Source organism: Hippopotamus amphibius, chromosome 7 (genome assembly GCF_030028045.1).
Source record: "Hippopotamus amphibius kiboko isolate mHipAmp2 chromosome 7, mHipAmp2.hap2, whole genome shotgun sequence".
Classification (NCBI taxonomy): Eukaryota; Metazoa; Chordata; class Mammalia; order Artiodactyla; family Hippopotamidae; genus Hippopotamus; species Hippopotamus amphibius.
The window spans coordinates 127,711,837-127,728,809 of record NC_080192.1 but is presented as its reverse complement, the minus strand read 5'-3'; the positions used below and the strand labels follow the sequence as shown (position 1 = coordinate 127,728,809).

Here is a 16,973-nt window from a genome sequence, read left to right as displayed (position 1 = left end):
TCACCAGCTTTCTTGCTGCAAGGTCCCAAGGTCCCAGAGCTGGAGCAGCCCAGGGCCCGAATGAAGCTGGCTCAGTGCGTGTGTCTCATTCATGTCAGGGCTGGAGAAAAGAGCCACGTACTGCGAGGCTGCTGCCCCCTCTGGCACTGGGCACCAGTCCAGGGCCCAGAGTGGTCCCCCCGTGAAGAAAGACACATCCCAGCGCTCTGGGTGTGCTGTGATAGAGCTGAATCTAGAGAAAAGTCAAAGGTGGGATGAAAAAAGGAGTTAATAAAAGGTAGTAAGGAATTCAGTAGGTGAATGGAAAAATAAACTGTGATACACCCAGACGATGGAATATTATTTGGCACTAAAAATATTATCAAGCCATGAAAAGGCATGGAGGAGCCTTAAATGCACATTACTAAGTGAAAGAAGGCTGAAAAGGTTACATATTGTGTGATCCCAACTATAAGATATTCTGGAAAAGGTAAACGATGGAGACAGTAAAAAGATCAGTGATAACCACAGGTTGAGCGTGGGGCAGGTGGGGGATGAATAGGCAGAACTGAGTGTTTTTAGGGCATACTCTGTATGACACCATAATGATGAATACGTGTCATTATATATTTGTCCAAACCCATAGAATGTACAATACTAAGAGTGCACCCGAAGGTAAACTATGGACTTTGAGCAATTATGATGTGTCAGTGTAGGTTCATCAACTGTAACAAACGTGCCACTCTCATGAGGGATGTTGATAACGTGGGAGGCTGTGCATGTAGGGGGGCGGGGCAGGGAGTATATGGGGAAAACCCTCTCAATTCTGTTGTGAACCTAAAACTGCTCTTTAAAAAGAAAAAAAAAAGTAGTGTGGACAGAATGGGAGCTCCACCTGGAGCTCCTGTGAACTGACGTAAGCAAGCGCCAGAACCTCAGTCACAGTTTACAAGTGAGACCAGTCCTCGCCACCATTCGCATCTTCCTCCTTCTCCTCCCCCAAGTCTGTCTAGCCCGACACTCACCTTCAAAGATGACAGGATGTGCATTCTGGTTTACTATGGTGTTCTCTTCAGGGCCAGTCTGTCCAGGTCTATCTGAGTAGATGTGACCTTGAAAACTGGTTTTACCCTCAACCTCCCTTGGCTCCCTCAGTCTAGACAGCAGTGATACGCGCTGCAAATTTGAGGTAATGACCAGATGTAGCCAGCACTCCTACCCATGGGATCAACTGGACCAGCATTAAGGGAAGAACAGGGCCAATCCACCATCCCTTTCGACATGCATTTTTCCTTTTTCTGTCTCCCAGAATCAGAAGAAGAGATTGCAATCGTCACCTGTTTATTCGGTAGAGTGTGCCGTCTTCAGGAAGTCCTTCACGCTGTACAGAAAACAGTGGCGACTTCTCCTCCTGGGGCAGGTAGGGAGCTGCCTCACTGGGGGAGGGCAGAGGGAACAGCCTAAATTTAGAAGAGTTTCACCCATCCTGGGATTCCCACTGTAAATCTAGAGCCCTCTGTTACCCTTCTGTCTCCAGTGGTGTCACCCCCTCCTAGATTTCAAAGATGTCTCTTCAACTTACAGTTCAGATAACAAGTGCCACTTCCAGGCTAAAGGAATCCATTCCGCAAACTCCCAGTATGAATGCTTCTGTTCTCGGCTGGAGGAGCAGAAGCAGCATTAATGAAGGAGAGAAATTCTAGAGCAGCACTACCCATAGAACTTTCTGTGATGAAGGGAGTGATGTAATTACCCATGCTAACACACTAGCCACCAGCTGCAAGTAGCTATTGGGCCCTTGAAATGTGGCTAGTGTTGGTGGGGAATGAATTGGGAGATTGGGATACCAAAGAGTACACTCTAAATATATGCAGTTTATTGTATGTTAACTGTATCTCAATAAAAGTTCTTAAAAAGAAAAAAAAAAAAGAAATGTGGCTAGTGCAACTGAGAAACTGGACTTTTAATCATGTTTAATTAATTTTAAATGAAATTTAAATGGCTTCACGCAGCTAGTAGCTACATATTGGACAGCACAGCTCGAGAGCTCTGGCTTTTGGAGCAGTGCCTCTTAAGTTATGTCTTCACAGTGTTCTACCCTGCACACAGCCTTCCCCCTCTTCCCACAGCCCCACTGCTAAATCGTCCTTTGCACTCCGCCACCTCTCTTTCCTCCCCAGCCCCTGTTTCCCAAGTCTCACAGGTCCTTGGTGAGATGAAGGCACTTCCACACAGGAGCCATGATGTGATTTGGTAAGCCATTGGGAGCCACTCCCCGGCAGTGGGGCTTCTGCTTCTGAGGATCAAATTGAAGAAAGTGTAAGAGAGAGAATTGTATAGGCTGGAGAAAGCCCCCAGGAGACAGCTTTCCCAGCTTTTACTTTTCTTGGCACTACTTCCTCTCTAACCTTTTCCCCATCAGCAACTTAAAAGATTTGTATCTTGGGCTTCCTAGGTGGCGCAGTGGTTAAGAATCCGCCTGCCAATGCAGGGGACACGGGTTTGAGCCCTGCGCCAGGAAGATCCCACATGCCGCGGAGCAACTAAGCCCGTGTGCCACAACTATTGAGCCTGCGCTTTAGAGCCCGTGAGCCACAACTACTGAGCCCATGTGCTGCAACTACTGAAGCCCACACGCCTAGAGCCCATGCTCCGCAACAAGAGAAGCCAAGGCAATGAGGAGCCCGTGCACCACAACGAAGAGTAGCCCCCACTCATCGCAACTACAGAAAGCCCGTGCACAGCAAAAAAAAAAAAAAGACCCAACACAGCTGATAAAATAAATAAATAAAAAAAACAAAACTATTAGAGCTAATAAATGAATTTAGCAAAGTTTTAGGGCTCAAGATCAACAAACAAAAAAACTAGTTGTATTGTAAATCAACTATACTTCAATAAAATAAATTAAAAAAAAAAAGATTTGTATCTCAACCATTGCAATGACTTCTCCATCTTCTGCTCTTCCTCCTCCATCAACATCGCAAAACTGGCCACCTATTCTCTGTTCATCTTCCCTGGCGTGTCTCCACGGCGCTTGATTCAGAGGACTCCTCTTTGCTTCTTGAAACTCCTGCCCTATGGGGTAGTCTCTCCTCACTCCTCCCACATCTCTAATATTTCTTCGCAGGCTCTCCCTCCTCTGATTGGTTTGGTCAGTGATGGTATTTCCCAAAGTCCCTCTGTCTTCTCAACCCTCAATACACGTACTTCTTGTAATCTCATCCTATGTCTCATAGCTTTGACCACCATTTTTATGCCTGATTATCAAGTCTGCATCTTAGTAAATGTAAACTTTACTCAGTCTCAACTTTTCTACAAATTCTAGACTCATACAGTGTGGTGCTGAGCCATACTAGAGCCTGAGGCGAAAGGGAATATCAGTAATACAGTTCCTGTCTTTACTTAAAAGTTTTTCTTCACCATAGATTTGTTGCATTAATTCTGATTTTTAAAATGTTGCATCAGGATATTTATCTTGATTACTGAAGCTTTTGGTGCTCCCTTAAATGTTGCACCTGGGAGAAATAAGGCACTCGTCCCATATATCTCACTGGCAACCAGACGTCTACAGGAGGATGACCCTCGACCTACTGATACCTCCAACTCAACATGTCAGAAAGTAAACTCAACACCTCTCCTGCCCCCCTTCACCCCTCCTGCCCCCCACTCTTTCTGTGTTCCCAAGTTCAGTGTATGAGAGCACCATCGAAGCTGGAAACTCCTACTCCTTCCTCTCCTTCAACTCCCAACCTCTATTAATTCTCTTGTGTATCTCTTGTGTCTACCTCCCCATCTTCCCTTCCTTCACTACTTAATTTGGGCCCTTACTACCTCTCACCTGGAGAACTGAAGCTGCCTTCTTATTGTCAACTGCAAATCATAACTGATCATGTTATTTTTCTACCCAAAAACCTTTGTTATATAGTTTCTGTTTGGGATAACAAAAGTTTTGGAAATGGATAGTGGTGATGGTTACACTACATTGTAAATGCATTGAATGACACTGAATTGTACATTTTAAAATGGTAAATTTTAAAATATATTTATATCTATTTTACCATAATTACACACACGCGCACACACACACACACACACACACACACACACACACACACACACACACACACACACACACACACCCTTTGCTGGCTCCTACCAATTTTAGTCCTTTCATCCTCTCTAGTTCAACCTTCCCCACCATTTTACCCCAGGCTCTGTGCTGCAGCCACAACCAATTTCTGGGAAAACCATCCTCACTGGCAAACTTCTATTCCTTTCAAGACCTAGCTCCACTATCATTTCTCCATGAAGTCTAAGCACTTAATCATCCTTCTTCTATATGCATAAAGCATTCTGTTCACTCCTGGTGTAGCGCTTATTACACTGTGAGCTTTGTAATGCAGGACCCTGTCTTATTCACGCTCATGTTTCCTAGCATAGAGGAGATGCTCAACATATGAATGAAGAATCTTGTTTAGTTACACCTTAGCCCCTATAATCTCAACTGTGTTTGAAGTTGCTCTTTTTTCCTTTTACCTATTTTGGCCGTCCTACTTACTAGGCCAAACCTTTCCTTCTGGGCACCCTGCTGACCCCCTATTAACCCTACTAACTATTTCCCCATTCACTTTCTTGTCTATTCAAGTTACCCCTGATGTGGATCCTCGTGCGGTGCTTCGGGGCACTGCAGGCTCAGGATCAGAAGAGCTCTCACTTGGGGCCTCACTTTCTTCTCCATCTTCAGCCTCAACCTGGAGAACGAAGTCTTCATCCCGTGCAGTGTCATCCTCTCCTCCACCATGACAGGCTGCCGGCTGCTGGCTTTTCTTCGGTTTGGTGGGGCTGCTCACCTTGGGGCTCTCAGGACAGGACACTGGAGCAGGCAGGGTTGTTGAGAGCTCTTCTGCCAGTTCCTGAAGATACAGAAGTGCCCTGTAGGATAGGACAAAGTCAGAGCCATACTCACAGACACGTAACCGAAAGCCCACTTTTCCAGACACTTGGCTGATTCCTTTCTCACTAGAGCCTCCCAGTGACCATGTGAAGTGGCTATTAATTTCCCTTCCCCTTTGATAGATGGAGAAACAGAAATCCAGGAAAGTTAAGTAACTTGGCCAAGATGATTCAGATCACATATGTGGAACCTGAACCCAGGTCTTCTGATTCTAAGTCCAAAGCACTTTTCACTCTACCACAGCCCAAGATCATTGAGGGCAAAGTGAAAGAATGGAAGGGTGCATATATACTGACATAAACTGGGCAGCAAGATTGCAATGAAGAGTTGGAGGGAACTGTGAAAAATGTGATAGGACATGAGGTACAGAAAGGAACCTCCCAGATACACAAATTTAACCACAGATAAAAGTTGCTGTGATAAGAGCTAGAAGATTGCTCAAGGCCCCAGAACCCAGACACCACCCCTGCTTACCTGACACCTCATCACAGTCCACTCATCTCTCCAGCATCTGCCCCACCCGCATCCCTTCACCCAGCCCCCCTCCACCAAGCTGTGCCCCACAATCCTTACACTTGGGCAGCCCTTCGGCGGGGTCGTTCCCCAGGAGGGGTCTCAAAGTCCTCAGGGGGCCTCTTTGGATGTGGAGACTCTGGCTGATCTAGGCCTTGTGACAACTTCAGCAGTAGCAGATCTGCCTTGGACTTTCGACCTCGTTTCTTAGGCATGGGGGTGGACAGAGGGTTGGATTGATCTAAGAGACCAGGAACCCGAGGGGCTGATGGAGTATTAGGCTGCTGGGGCCTTTTGGGGCCTTTCCGTGTCCTACCACCTCTCTTCGGGCCAGGCTTTGAGGCCCTAGGCTTTGGGACCTTTGACATCTCTGAAGAAAGATCTGTAGAGAAGAATATGGGTCTGTGAGATGGGACCAGAGCTCAAACCTCTTTGGAACAGATTACACCAAACCCAGGTTTGTAAGGTCCTATGAGCTCAACCTGCTCTCATTCATCTTAAGCTGAGGATGGGGAGATAAAAAGCTGAAAGGTCAAGGGACATACCTTGCTGTTCCAGTCTGGAGAGGCTTTCCTGTTCTGGAGGAAGCCTTCTCTCATCAAGAGAATCCTCAAATCCAGGTAAAGGGGTAGGTAATGACATCTCTATGGAAGCCTCCACACTGGTTTTTTCTAAAGAGGTCTTGACATCAAGCTGGTTTAGCACCTCTTGTTCAGAAGAGTCTACTACAGTCATGTTCCCCACGGGGCCGGCCTCCTCCAGAGCAACACAGCCGACCCCGTAGGTATCCATCAGCACCCCCTAAAATGGCTGCCCCTGCGTACAAGAGACATACAAATGAGTATAAGGTAAAAGCTATTTGCACTGGCTCAGATTCTTCCATTTTTCTGTCTTTCTCTTTTCACAACCATTCCTCCAACCCTCCCCCACCCAAGCTCTCTGATCATTCATTCATTCAGCAATAACTAGTAAGCATCTGCTATGTGTCAGGCACTATTCTAGGAACTGGTAACATTACAATAAGCAAGACAGACAAGGTCCCTGACCTCACAGACCTCACATGCTGGTGGAGATGACAATAAACAAACAATAATAAAGCTATCATCTGTTAGATGCTTACTATGTACCAAATATTGTACTAACTGCTTTCTTTAGAGGGTTTAAAGTGAATAAACAATTATTTAACTCCTCTCCCTGAAACCCAATGAAATGAATCACCCCCTCCCCTATAGGGGAAAAAGAAGAGAGAGACAGAGAAAAAGAAAAAAAAATCACCTGTTATAAATGTAGGGAAGGGACACCGGTTTCTAGAAGAGACTATAAAGAGTAGCTGCCAGGTACTATAAAGTTTAGGTCAAATTGAAGGAGAAAGGATGACTAGAGCTAACACCCATCTTTGTGAATATTAGTCAAAGTACAGGTTTATTTAAGAATAAGTAATTCTCTAGTGTCCTGCTAGCAATCTTTCAGCTGGATGGGGAAGTGGTAGCCTATGAGACAATTAAGGAACATCCTACTGCATTAAGAGACCATTTCCACATAGAAGAATAGACTAAAAAATGGTCATGAATCTTCATTTTCTTCAAACCCAGGAAATCAGCTATGCAACCACGGACCAAAGTAAACTGACAGAGATAAACAAAACACTGACTACCAAATCAAAAACCCAAGCAACATAGAACTCTGCAAGGGCCCAGTTTTTTACGAGAATAACCTACCTGTCGGTGACAAAAGAGAAGAAAATAGCTGAGATCCCAGGAGGAACTCCTGCATAGCTCTGCGTATGTCTTAAGGATAAAGAATTCATCAGCCTCACTGGAGAAGCGTGCTAATACAAATACCACAAGAAATATCACACAAATTAAAGTTTCCAACTGTCTCTCTTGAAGAAGTTACAGTCTATTATTATAAACTATAACGTAAGTCAACTCTCTAACTCAGGTGCTAAGGATACATTACAACATCATATGCTAAAATACAATATAACAATATCAAGGTAAACAGAGGTCCATGAGAATCCACCTACATTGTTCTCTGGTAAACAGCAAACCCTGAGAGAACTACTCCATTCAAAATTAGTAATAAGCAAAAAGGACCCAATGGGACCTATGCATAGTTACTAGAGAAAGAATAAAAAGGACACAAATGAAAAAGGTGAAAAGTATCCTTTCAAAGAAAGTCTCCCGAAAACAAGAACTTTTCCAAGAAAAGCTTCTATTCTTTCAAAAAAAGCCAGAGACTGTGGAATCCAAGAAATAAGAGACCAAAGAAGAGATGAAACAATAGCAAGGCAAAAAAAAAAAAAAATTAGCTGGCAGTCATAAGGAAAGAAACAGAATAAACGAATAAAAGCAAAGAAATGAAAACCGGAGGAGAAACAAAATGCTGAAACTATATGTACTACTAAAAAGACAAGCAGTGACATGAAAGGCAAATTTGAGAAAAACCACAGATAGTAAAGAGAAAAAAGTGATTAGTGACAAGACGATATGGATGAAAAGAGAAAGTGGGGAGCCAACATATGAATAATTGATGTTCCTAAAGAAGAAAGAAGAAAAATGGGAACAGAGAAAACATTTTTTTCAAAGACCTAACAAAAGAAAATTTCCTGTAATGAAAATAGAATGCATACTTTCCTGAAGTAAAGGAAGATCTCAGTCTATAGATCAAAAGGGATTATGGTGTAAAAGGGAGACAAAAGTGAGCAAAGACTCATCAACACCAAGAAATATCTGAGTGAAGATACTACACTTCTCCTACAGAGGGAAAAAAAAAAATCAGGTCAGCCTCGGAGTTCTCAGAAACATTGATGCCGGAAGATAAAGAAACATTAAAAGGATCAAGAAAATTCTTTACTAAACTGTCATTCATGTAAAGGTAACAGGACGACATTCTAAATATGGAAGTTTCTAGTAATTACAAAACTTAAGCACACTTACTTTAAACAAAATCTACTTGAAGACCTAATTGAGCCAATGAAAGATAAATCAATATAAAGAACTTTCTAATGGAGAAGTTGTGTTATTAAAAGACTGGCAGTAAGAAGTTAACCCAGGGACACATTATTAACTGTGGTAACTATGTGTATAAAATAGACTCTAAGTTAAAAATTTTCAATGCCCCACAATGTAAAAAATACCAATTTTCTGATTGTAGTTATCAGGGCAAAAGAAGAAGTATCCTAATTTTGCTTCTAAGTCTGACAAATTGAAAAATATAGGCTTACTAATACCATTTGGGTGGGGAGGAGGGGTGGCACCATTCGGCTTGCAGGATCTCAGTTCCTGGACCAGATATTGAACCTGGGCCACAGCAGTGCAAGCCCGGAATCCTAATCACTAGGCCATCAGGGAACTCCCTATTAATACCACTTAGATGTTTAATAGAACTAAAAACAGTATACTATATTGCTTCCAAAATACCCAGTAGGGCATAAGAAATGGAAGGAATTATTTTAAGACCACATAATAAAAGACTGTTGAAGATAAAGGCCACACACACACACACACACACACACACACACACACACAAAGAAAAAAAACCCACAGGGGTGTCAGAAACAAGATAAAACATGTATTATAACAATAAACATATTAGTCATTCATTAAAAAAAAGGAATAAAGATTTATATTGATTTAAAAAGCCAAACAACTATAAGCTTTTAAAGAGATGTTTAAAACAACAGAACTCGGACTTCCCTGGTGGCCTGGTGGTTAGGATTCTGGGCTTTCGCTGCTGTGGCTGGGGTTCAATCCCTGGTAGGGGAAGATGCCGCAAGCCGAGGAGCCAAAAACAAATAAATAAATAAATAAAGCAACAAAACTCAAAAAGATGAATTAAAACATACAGGGCAAACAAAAAGAAAAGTTTGGATGGTATGGCGAAGTTGAATTCAGAGGTAAAAGTGTTAAATGGGAGAAGGAGTACTTTATAATGAATAAAACTTCAACTCATAGAAAAGATATAAATGTCACGAACCTTTAAACATTAAATAACATAGCATCCAAATATATAAAGCAGAATCTTTAGGAAATACAAGAACTACTTCTTTTAATCATTGATAGATCAAGTAGATAAGGACAAAGAAGATGTAATAAAATGACTATTGACCTCTATATTGGTCAAAGTTCAGTTGCATAGAACAGAATTCTCTCTAGCCAGTTCAAGTCAAAAGGGATTTATTCCAGGGTATTAAACGGTTCACAGCAGTGGTGCTCAAAGTGTGGTCCCATAACTGGCACATCACTTGGAAATCGGTGACATGCAAACTTCCAGTCCTACCCCAGACCTACTGAATCAGAAACTCTGGGATGGGGCCAGCACTTCATGGTATAGCAAGCCTTTCAGGTGATTCTGATGCATACTCAGGTTTAAGAACCACCTGCACAGAGGATCATTGGATGGGGTGGGGAAAAAAAAGTTTAGGAAAAAGTACTTGTCAAACTGAGAAGTTGTTTACAGCTTCCGGGTCAAGAACCACACGGCTTCTCCTCTGCCGTGGCGGGGAGCCACCAGCTGAACCAAGAAGCCCCTGCCGTAGCTGATGGCTCCATAAACAGGCTGGCTCTGCAATAATCAGAAAGTGACCGACTGAGGAAGACTCTTCTCTGGCTCCCAGATCCAGAACCATATCACTGCCACAATCTGCAACAGCAAAAGGCATGCCTTCTGGCCTGCCTCCTCTCTCAACTCAATTCCAAATTTGAGTTCTTCAAGAGCACATTTGATTGGCAAGGCCTAAATCATATTCAGAATCTTGGATAGGAAAACTCCAGGAAATGAAATTTCTAGCTTTCCAGGCTCTCAAGTGGAGGTTGCTCATTCTCTCACAACCCACTTACCCCAGGGTACAAAGAAGGATCGGTGTTTTCTCAATTCCTCTCCAGTGTCACTTCTTAACCAATAGTCCTCCCCATCTTGTAAAAACCTTGTTCCTTCCAAGCTCCTTACATTAAGCTAAATCACTGCTAGTCACTCCACTGTCACATCTGGACCTTGTCAGCGTTATAAAACCTTTTTACCTCTAAAATCACCAAGACACCCACTATCTGATCACAACCTCCCATCATTACAGCTAGATTGCTCAACTACTATCACTATACCTATTCTTCACCATATGAATTAATCCACTATCCACTGATCTCTCCAATTTCTCCCTATGTCAGCCACATCCCATCTAGTTTAGACTCCTTTATTTTAATCAGACTCTTGTTGATATTACAAACTTCCCTTCTTTTTGTCTTTTTGTTCCATAGCCCTGGCAAAATTCACCCAGCTTCTCTGTGGGCGCATCTAAGCTAGCTGAGCACTAGCAATCACACTTTCTCTCTAGTCAGCTCCCATACTCTCTCTCCTCCAATGTCTGATCCCCTAGTCCTCAGCAGATGACTTAGCCTCAGATTTCTGAAACAAAAACCAAAAACCAGAGATAGCTTCCTCCACAAGAGGGCAGACAGCAGTATCAAGCAGTATCAGCAGTATTTCATCTTGTGGAACTGAAAACCACAGCCACAGAAAGATAGAGGAAATGAAAAAGCAGAGGACTTTGTACCAGATGAAGGGACAGGATAAAACCCCAGAAAAACAACTAAATGAAGAGGAGCTAGGCACCCTTACAGAAAAAGAATTCAGAATAATGATGGTGAAGATGATCCAGGACTTTGAAAAAAGACTGGATGCAAAGATCGAAAAGTTTACTAAAGACCTAGAAGAATTAAAGAGCAAACAAACAGAGATATGCAACACAATAACTGAAATGAAAAATACACTAGAAGGAACCAATAGCAGATTAACCAAGGCAGAAGGGCGAATAAGTGACCTGGAAGACAGAATGGTGAAAATCACTGATGCAAAAAAGAATAAGGAAAAAAGAACGAAAAGAACTGAAGACAGCCTAAGAGACCTCTGGGACAATGTTAAACACACCAACATTCACATTCTAGGGGTCCCAGAAGGAGAAGAGAGAGAGAAAGGACCTGAGAAAATATTGGAAGAGATTATAGTTGAAAACTTCCCTAACATGGGAAAGGAAATAGCTACCCAAGTCCAGGAAGCGCAGAGAGTCCCAGGCAGGATAAACCCTAGGAGAAACACGCCAAGACATAGAGTAGTCAAATTGCCAAAAATTAAAGACAGAGAAAAGTTATTAAAAGCAACAAGGGAAAAACGACAAATAACATACACGGGACCTCCCATAAGGGTAACAGCTGATTTCTCAGCAGAAACTCTGCAAGCCAGAAGGTAGTGGCATGATATATTTCAAGTCATGAAAGGGAAGAACCTACACCCAAGAATATTCTACCCAGCAAGGATCTCATTCAGATTCGATGGAGAAATCAAAAGCTTTACAGACAAGCAACAGCTAAGAGAATTCAGCACCACCAAACCAGCCCTACGACAAATGCTAAAGGAACTTCTCTAAGCGGGAAACATAAGAGAAGAAAAGGACCTACAGAAACAAAAACAAAACAATTAAGAAAATGGTAATGGGGGCTTCCCAGGTGGTGCAGTGGTTGAGAATCCGCCTGCCAACGCAGGGGACACGGGTTCGATCCCTGCTCCAGGAAGATCCCACATGCCGCGGAGCAACTAAGCCCGTGCGCCACCACTATTGAGCCTGCACTTTAGAGCCTGTGAGCCACAACTATTGAACCCATGTGCTACAACTACTGGAGCCCACGTGCCTAGAGCCTGTGCTCCGCAACAAGAGAAACCATGGCAATGAGGAGCCTGCACACCACAACGAAGAGTAGCCCCCACTCACCGCAACTAAAAAGAAAGCCCGCTCACAGCAAAAAAGACCCAACGCATCCAATAATAAATAAATTAATTAATTAATAAAAAAGAAAATGGTAATAGGAACATACATATCGATTATTACCTTGAATGTAAATGGACTAAATGCACCAACCAAAAGACACAGACTGGCTGAATGGATACAAAAACAAGACCCATATATATGCTGTCTACAAGAGACCCACTTCAGACCCAGGCACACATACAGATGGAAAGTGAGGGGATGGAAAAAGATATTCCATGCAAATGAAAGTCAAAAGAAAGCTGGAATAGCAATAGTCATATCAGATAAAACAGACTTTAAAATAAAAAATGTTACAAGAGACAAGAAAGGACATTACATAAAGATCAAGGGATCCATCCAAGAAAAGGAGATAACAATTATAAATATATATGCACCCAATATAGGAACACCTCAATACATAAGACAAATGCTAACAACTATGAAAGAGGAAATGCAAGGCAGAAATAGAGACAGAGATGTAGAGAACAAACACATGGACACCAAGTGGGGAAAGCGGGGAGGGTTGGGGGGGATGAATTGTGAGATTGGGATACCAAATTGTACACTCTAAATATATGCTGTTTATTGTCTGTTAACTGCATCTCAATAAAAGTTCTAAAAATAAATAAATAAATATCCTCACAAGTTAAAAATACCTTAATTTCTTGTCAAATAACCTAACACTTTCTGCCTCTGAGCCCCTCATCCACTTTCTAAAGCCAAACTTTCCACTTGCATTGCCCTATGCCCCCTCCTGCCCCACCCAAAGAAACTGAAGATGTTTATGCTTTTCCTTTCTATTAGCTCCTTCTAAACAGAATTTAATGGGAATTCCCTGGTGGTCCAGTGGTTAGGGTTCCATGCTTCCACTGCAAGGGACACAGGTTTAATCCCTAGTGGAGGAATTAAGATCCTGCATGCCGTATGTGCAGTACCGCCCCACCCCACCCCCCCAAAAAAATTAAATAAATTTAAAAAAATAAACAGAATTTAACTGTTTTTTAATTTTCATCCTAACACAAATACAACTATCCTTCAACCCACAGTTCTCCAACTAATATCCTCCTCCCTCTCACAGTCAAACTTTGCGTTGTCTGTCCTTGATGTTTTAATTATCCTGCTTCATCCTAAAATATTGCCCTCAACTCATCACTGAAGCTAAAGTGATCAATAACTGTTGTGTCAATCAGCCCAATAAACACTTCTCAGTCTTGTTTAGCTTGACCTCTCAGCAGCACCAAGGCTCCTTACCACTTGTTTCTTGAAACATTCTCTTTTCTTGACAATTCAAGTGCAGTAATCTTCCAGATGTTTACAAAATTTCCTCAGTCTTTTACAATTGTCTTACACCTATGTGGCAGCTTTTTTCTTGTTTGCACACTCACTTTTGTCTTTCCAAAGTATTCAATTTAGTTTGCTTTCTTTTCCTTTTTAGAATTGTCTTTATAAAACCTTTAGTTGATACAAAATACTTCTAAATGTGTGTAGAATATAATAAAGAATAACAATAAAACACCTGTGTATCTCCCATGTTTCAACTTAGTTTTAATAGAAACAGTAACTCTTACATACTCAAATTTCCTTAAAATTTAAATATATAATTACATAAATATAGCAACAAATCAAGTGACATTAAAAATGTTGGGAACCAATACAATGACTCTTGGCAAGCATTCAGTTCAACTAGTTAGAGTAACCAGGCCTATAGGAAAAAAACCTATAGGCTTCGAGAATTCAGCGTGTCATGGGCATCGGTTTGCATGCTTTACACAGGAAATGGAGAATGTCAGTTAACAGAGGGAGCTAGTTAAATGGAGATCAGTTAAGAGAATTTCCACATCTTAAAGATTTTTCCGTTATCAGTACACATGCATCTATCTCATTCTTCGTTACTATATGGTGTTCCATATGATTATACTTTATTTGGATATTTCCCATTTAATGGGTAATTGGATTATATCACAAATACTACTGCAATGAATATTCTAGTATAGATCTCTTCATTAATGAGAAATTATTTTTCTAGAATAATCACCTGAGGTGGAATTACTGCACTGGGTTAAAGGGTATACACATTTCAAAATTTAATAGATACTGCCAAACAGGACACCAAGATGAAAATCAATTTATACTCCTACTAATTGTATAATTGGGTGTACCCATTTTACCACCCCTTGTCAATCTTCCATTTTTGCCAATATGATGGGCGAAAGAATTCTTCCCTACTGCATTTACTTGCATTGTCCTGATAATAATTGAGGTTAGCCACTTCTTTTTATATGTTGGACATCTATGTCTTTTATGAATTGCCGATACACCTAATTTGCCCATATTTCTATAGGATAAATTGATCATTTCCTTATTGATCTGTGGAGTTATGCTGCAAATATTTTCTCTCTGTATCTACCTTTTAAAAATTTTTGCTTATAATGTTTCTTGCTAAACTGAAGTTAAATTTTATGAGTTAAATTTCTCAATCTTCTCCTTTATGACTTCTGTATGTGTCTTTTTTTTTTTTTTTTTTTTTTTTGGCCCTGCTGCATGTGGGATCTTAGTTCCCCAACCAGGGACAGAACCCGTGCCCCCTGCAGTGGAAGTGTGGAGTCCTAACCACTGGACCACCAGGGAATTCCTGTTTGTGTGTTAAAAAGGCATTCCCTACTCCATCTGGAATTCATGGGTATTTACTTATTCCATGTCCATCTTCCCTAAAAGTTTCATAAGATAGGGATCTTGTCTATCTGATTCACTATTGTATCCAGAACCTGGTACGTGGTAAATGCGATAACTAACTTTTGTTGATTGAACAATTAACTTCTCAAGGTACAAAAATCTCTATAAGGATTCACTTCTCATAGAAAGCAGCAGCAGATTGTGGTGGTTAATTTCCATTTTTGACTTCACAATACAAATCCTGGACACAAGTAAAGGATATTTAGTAAATCTGTACCAGAGCTTATAAAATTTTACATCTGCACCCCAACTTGTCTGGTTCCCATGCTGCTCCAAGGCTGCCAGCCTGATCTCCCCAGACCTCGAAAATGATTAGAAAACACTGCTCCTCAGGTGTGGAATTACTTTACACACACTGTTTGGTCTAATACATTGTTTCCCAAAGTGTTCCTATGGTACAACTGCTAGTATGCAAGATGATTTCTGAGATACAAAAATAAACGATTTCCTTGACTGTGTTTTTATTTTAACTTGAATTAAAAAAAAATTAACTAGTTTATGAAAGCCATGGTTTCATCCACATTGCTTAGATCAAGACTAAAGCACTTAAACCTTTAAATTAAATCAATTTAAAGAAAACTATTAAGAAAACAATACTACAGTTGATAAGAAGGGGTGGCAAAAAGAAAGACACCGGAACGACAAGTTTGTGTAATAACATGCTGCAGGGGCCATAGGGCTTGGCCATAGCCTGCACCTCTCTAATAAAGTGAGTTGCCGCGGGTGAAGCTGAAGTCACCACCTCTCCCTTCCCCAACAGAAAGCCAAGTTGCTGCGGGATAAAAGGACTAGATAGGGAAACATAACTGGCCCCTGGCTGCGCCAATGAGGTTGCAGCGCGCGGGGCACAACCCCCGGGGTTAGAAGAACCTCACCCAGGAAGAGGCTGGAACACAGCAGAATGAGAAGACTGACCCGCTACCACTCTAGGGGTGACCGCCTGCCCTTCCTCAGTCCTGGGCGTGGGGGTAGCTTTTACCACTAGCCTGTTCGGGAAGCGAGCCCGGAGTTTCCTAAAGCTGAGGACTACAGTAGGTTCGCAGAGTCCGAGAGTTGCAACGTAGGCAGCGCCCGGGCCAGGACACAGGATGAGGTGTTACGGACACCGCGTGGGGAAAGAAGGCGAGACCCGAGGAGAGCAGAGATGGGGGATGCACGGTTGCCACCGTGGGTTAGGGAGGTGGGGAGCACGACGGTTTCCGTAGGCGCTCAGGGGCTGGAAGTCGCGATGCTGTGCACAGGCGGAAAAGCGGAGCTGGAGTTGGTTCCCAACATCTTAGTGCTACCAAAAAAGTAAGGGGGGTAGTAATCGTGGGGCCCCGCACACCCCGCTGCGGTACACTCACCGTCGCCAAAGTCCTTCCGGAAGTCCAAGTTCGAAGATGGCGCCGCCTGTCTGGTCGCCGTTTTATGACGAAATCTCGTAGCTACTCTTCATTGACGTCCCCCCAGTGCACCAGGTAAACACGTGGACTTGGTCGCCGAGTTTGTGCCCCAGGACGTTTTCTATTAGACTATGTATTCCATAATGCAGTGCGGCGAGCGTCCCCGAGCCCTGTGGCAGCGGGCGCGGCTCCCGGGTCTTAGCGGCGCAGGGGACGCTGCATGGCCTTATGGGAATTGCAGTGTCCCGAAGGGAAGACTGACGGCTGCGCGGTGACGGTCGTCGCGCCCCCGCGGGTTCCCACGCGGCTTCTACAGGAGCCTCGAGAGTGCGGGTGCCCAGGCCTGAGTGTCGCTCCCGAGCGCTGAATCCTGGCTTTCTGTCGAGACTACCGGCCTGTGGCGGGCAAGGCCGGGCTGACGTGAGAGTATTTACCTGCAACCCCGGCACTGTCGAGCCGAAAACTGGGAGACAAAGGAATCCTTGCCTCCGGCCGCCCGAACTCCGGCTTCCGCCGCGGGGCAGCTCCCAGCAGATCCAGCCACTAGTGAAGTCGAGGGTGGACCCAAGACAGAAACACAGTGAAGGGGAGGCGCAGTAGAAAAACCTGG

At 42.9% G+C, this 16,973-nt stretch overlaps 1 protein-coding gene across 2 annotated transcripts in view; it reads right to left on the bottom strand.

The window, feature by feature from the left end:
• The window catches only part of GTF3C2 (general transcription factor IIIC subunit 2), a 23,699-nt gene extending 6,726 nt beyond the window's left edge, over nucleotides 1-16,973 (bottom strand). The window contains exons 1-8 of one of the 2 annotated variants that reach the window (XM_057741478.1): nucleotides 16,325-16,973; nucleotides 5,992-6,262; nucleotides 5,507-5,828; nucleotides 4,629-4,911; nucleotides 2,181-2,275; nucleotides 1,562-1,639; nucleotides 1,317-1,415; nucleotides 5-232 (exon numbers count right to left, since the gene is read on the bottom strand). In XM_057741478.1, the coding sequence (XP_057597461.1) occupies nucleotides 5-232; nucleotides 1,317-1,415; nucleotides 1,562-1,639; nucleotides 2,181-2,275; nucleotides 4,629-4,911; nucleotides 5,507-5,828; nucleotides 5,992-6,238 (1,352 nt within the window). In that variant the 5' untranslated portion in view covers nucleotides 6,239-6,262; nucleotides 16,325-16,973. Of the gene's footprint in view, nucleotides 1-4; nucleotides 233-1,316; nucleotides 1,416-1,561; nucleotides 1,640-2,180; nucleotides 2,276-4,628; nucleotides 4,912-5,506; nucleotides 5,829-5,991; nucleotides 6,263-7,164; nucleotides 7,275-16,324 lie in introns of those variants that run through there. The other variant, XM_057741479.1, reaches the window with a different exon arrangement.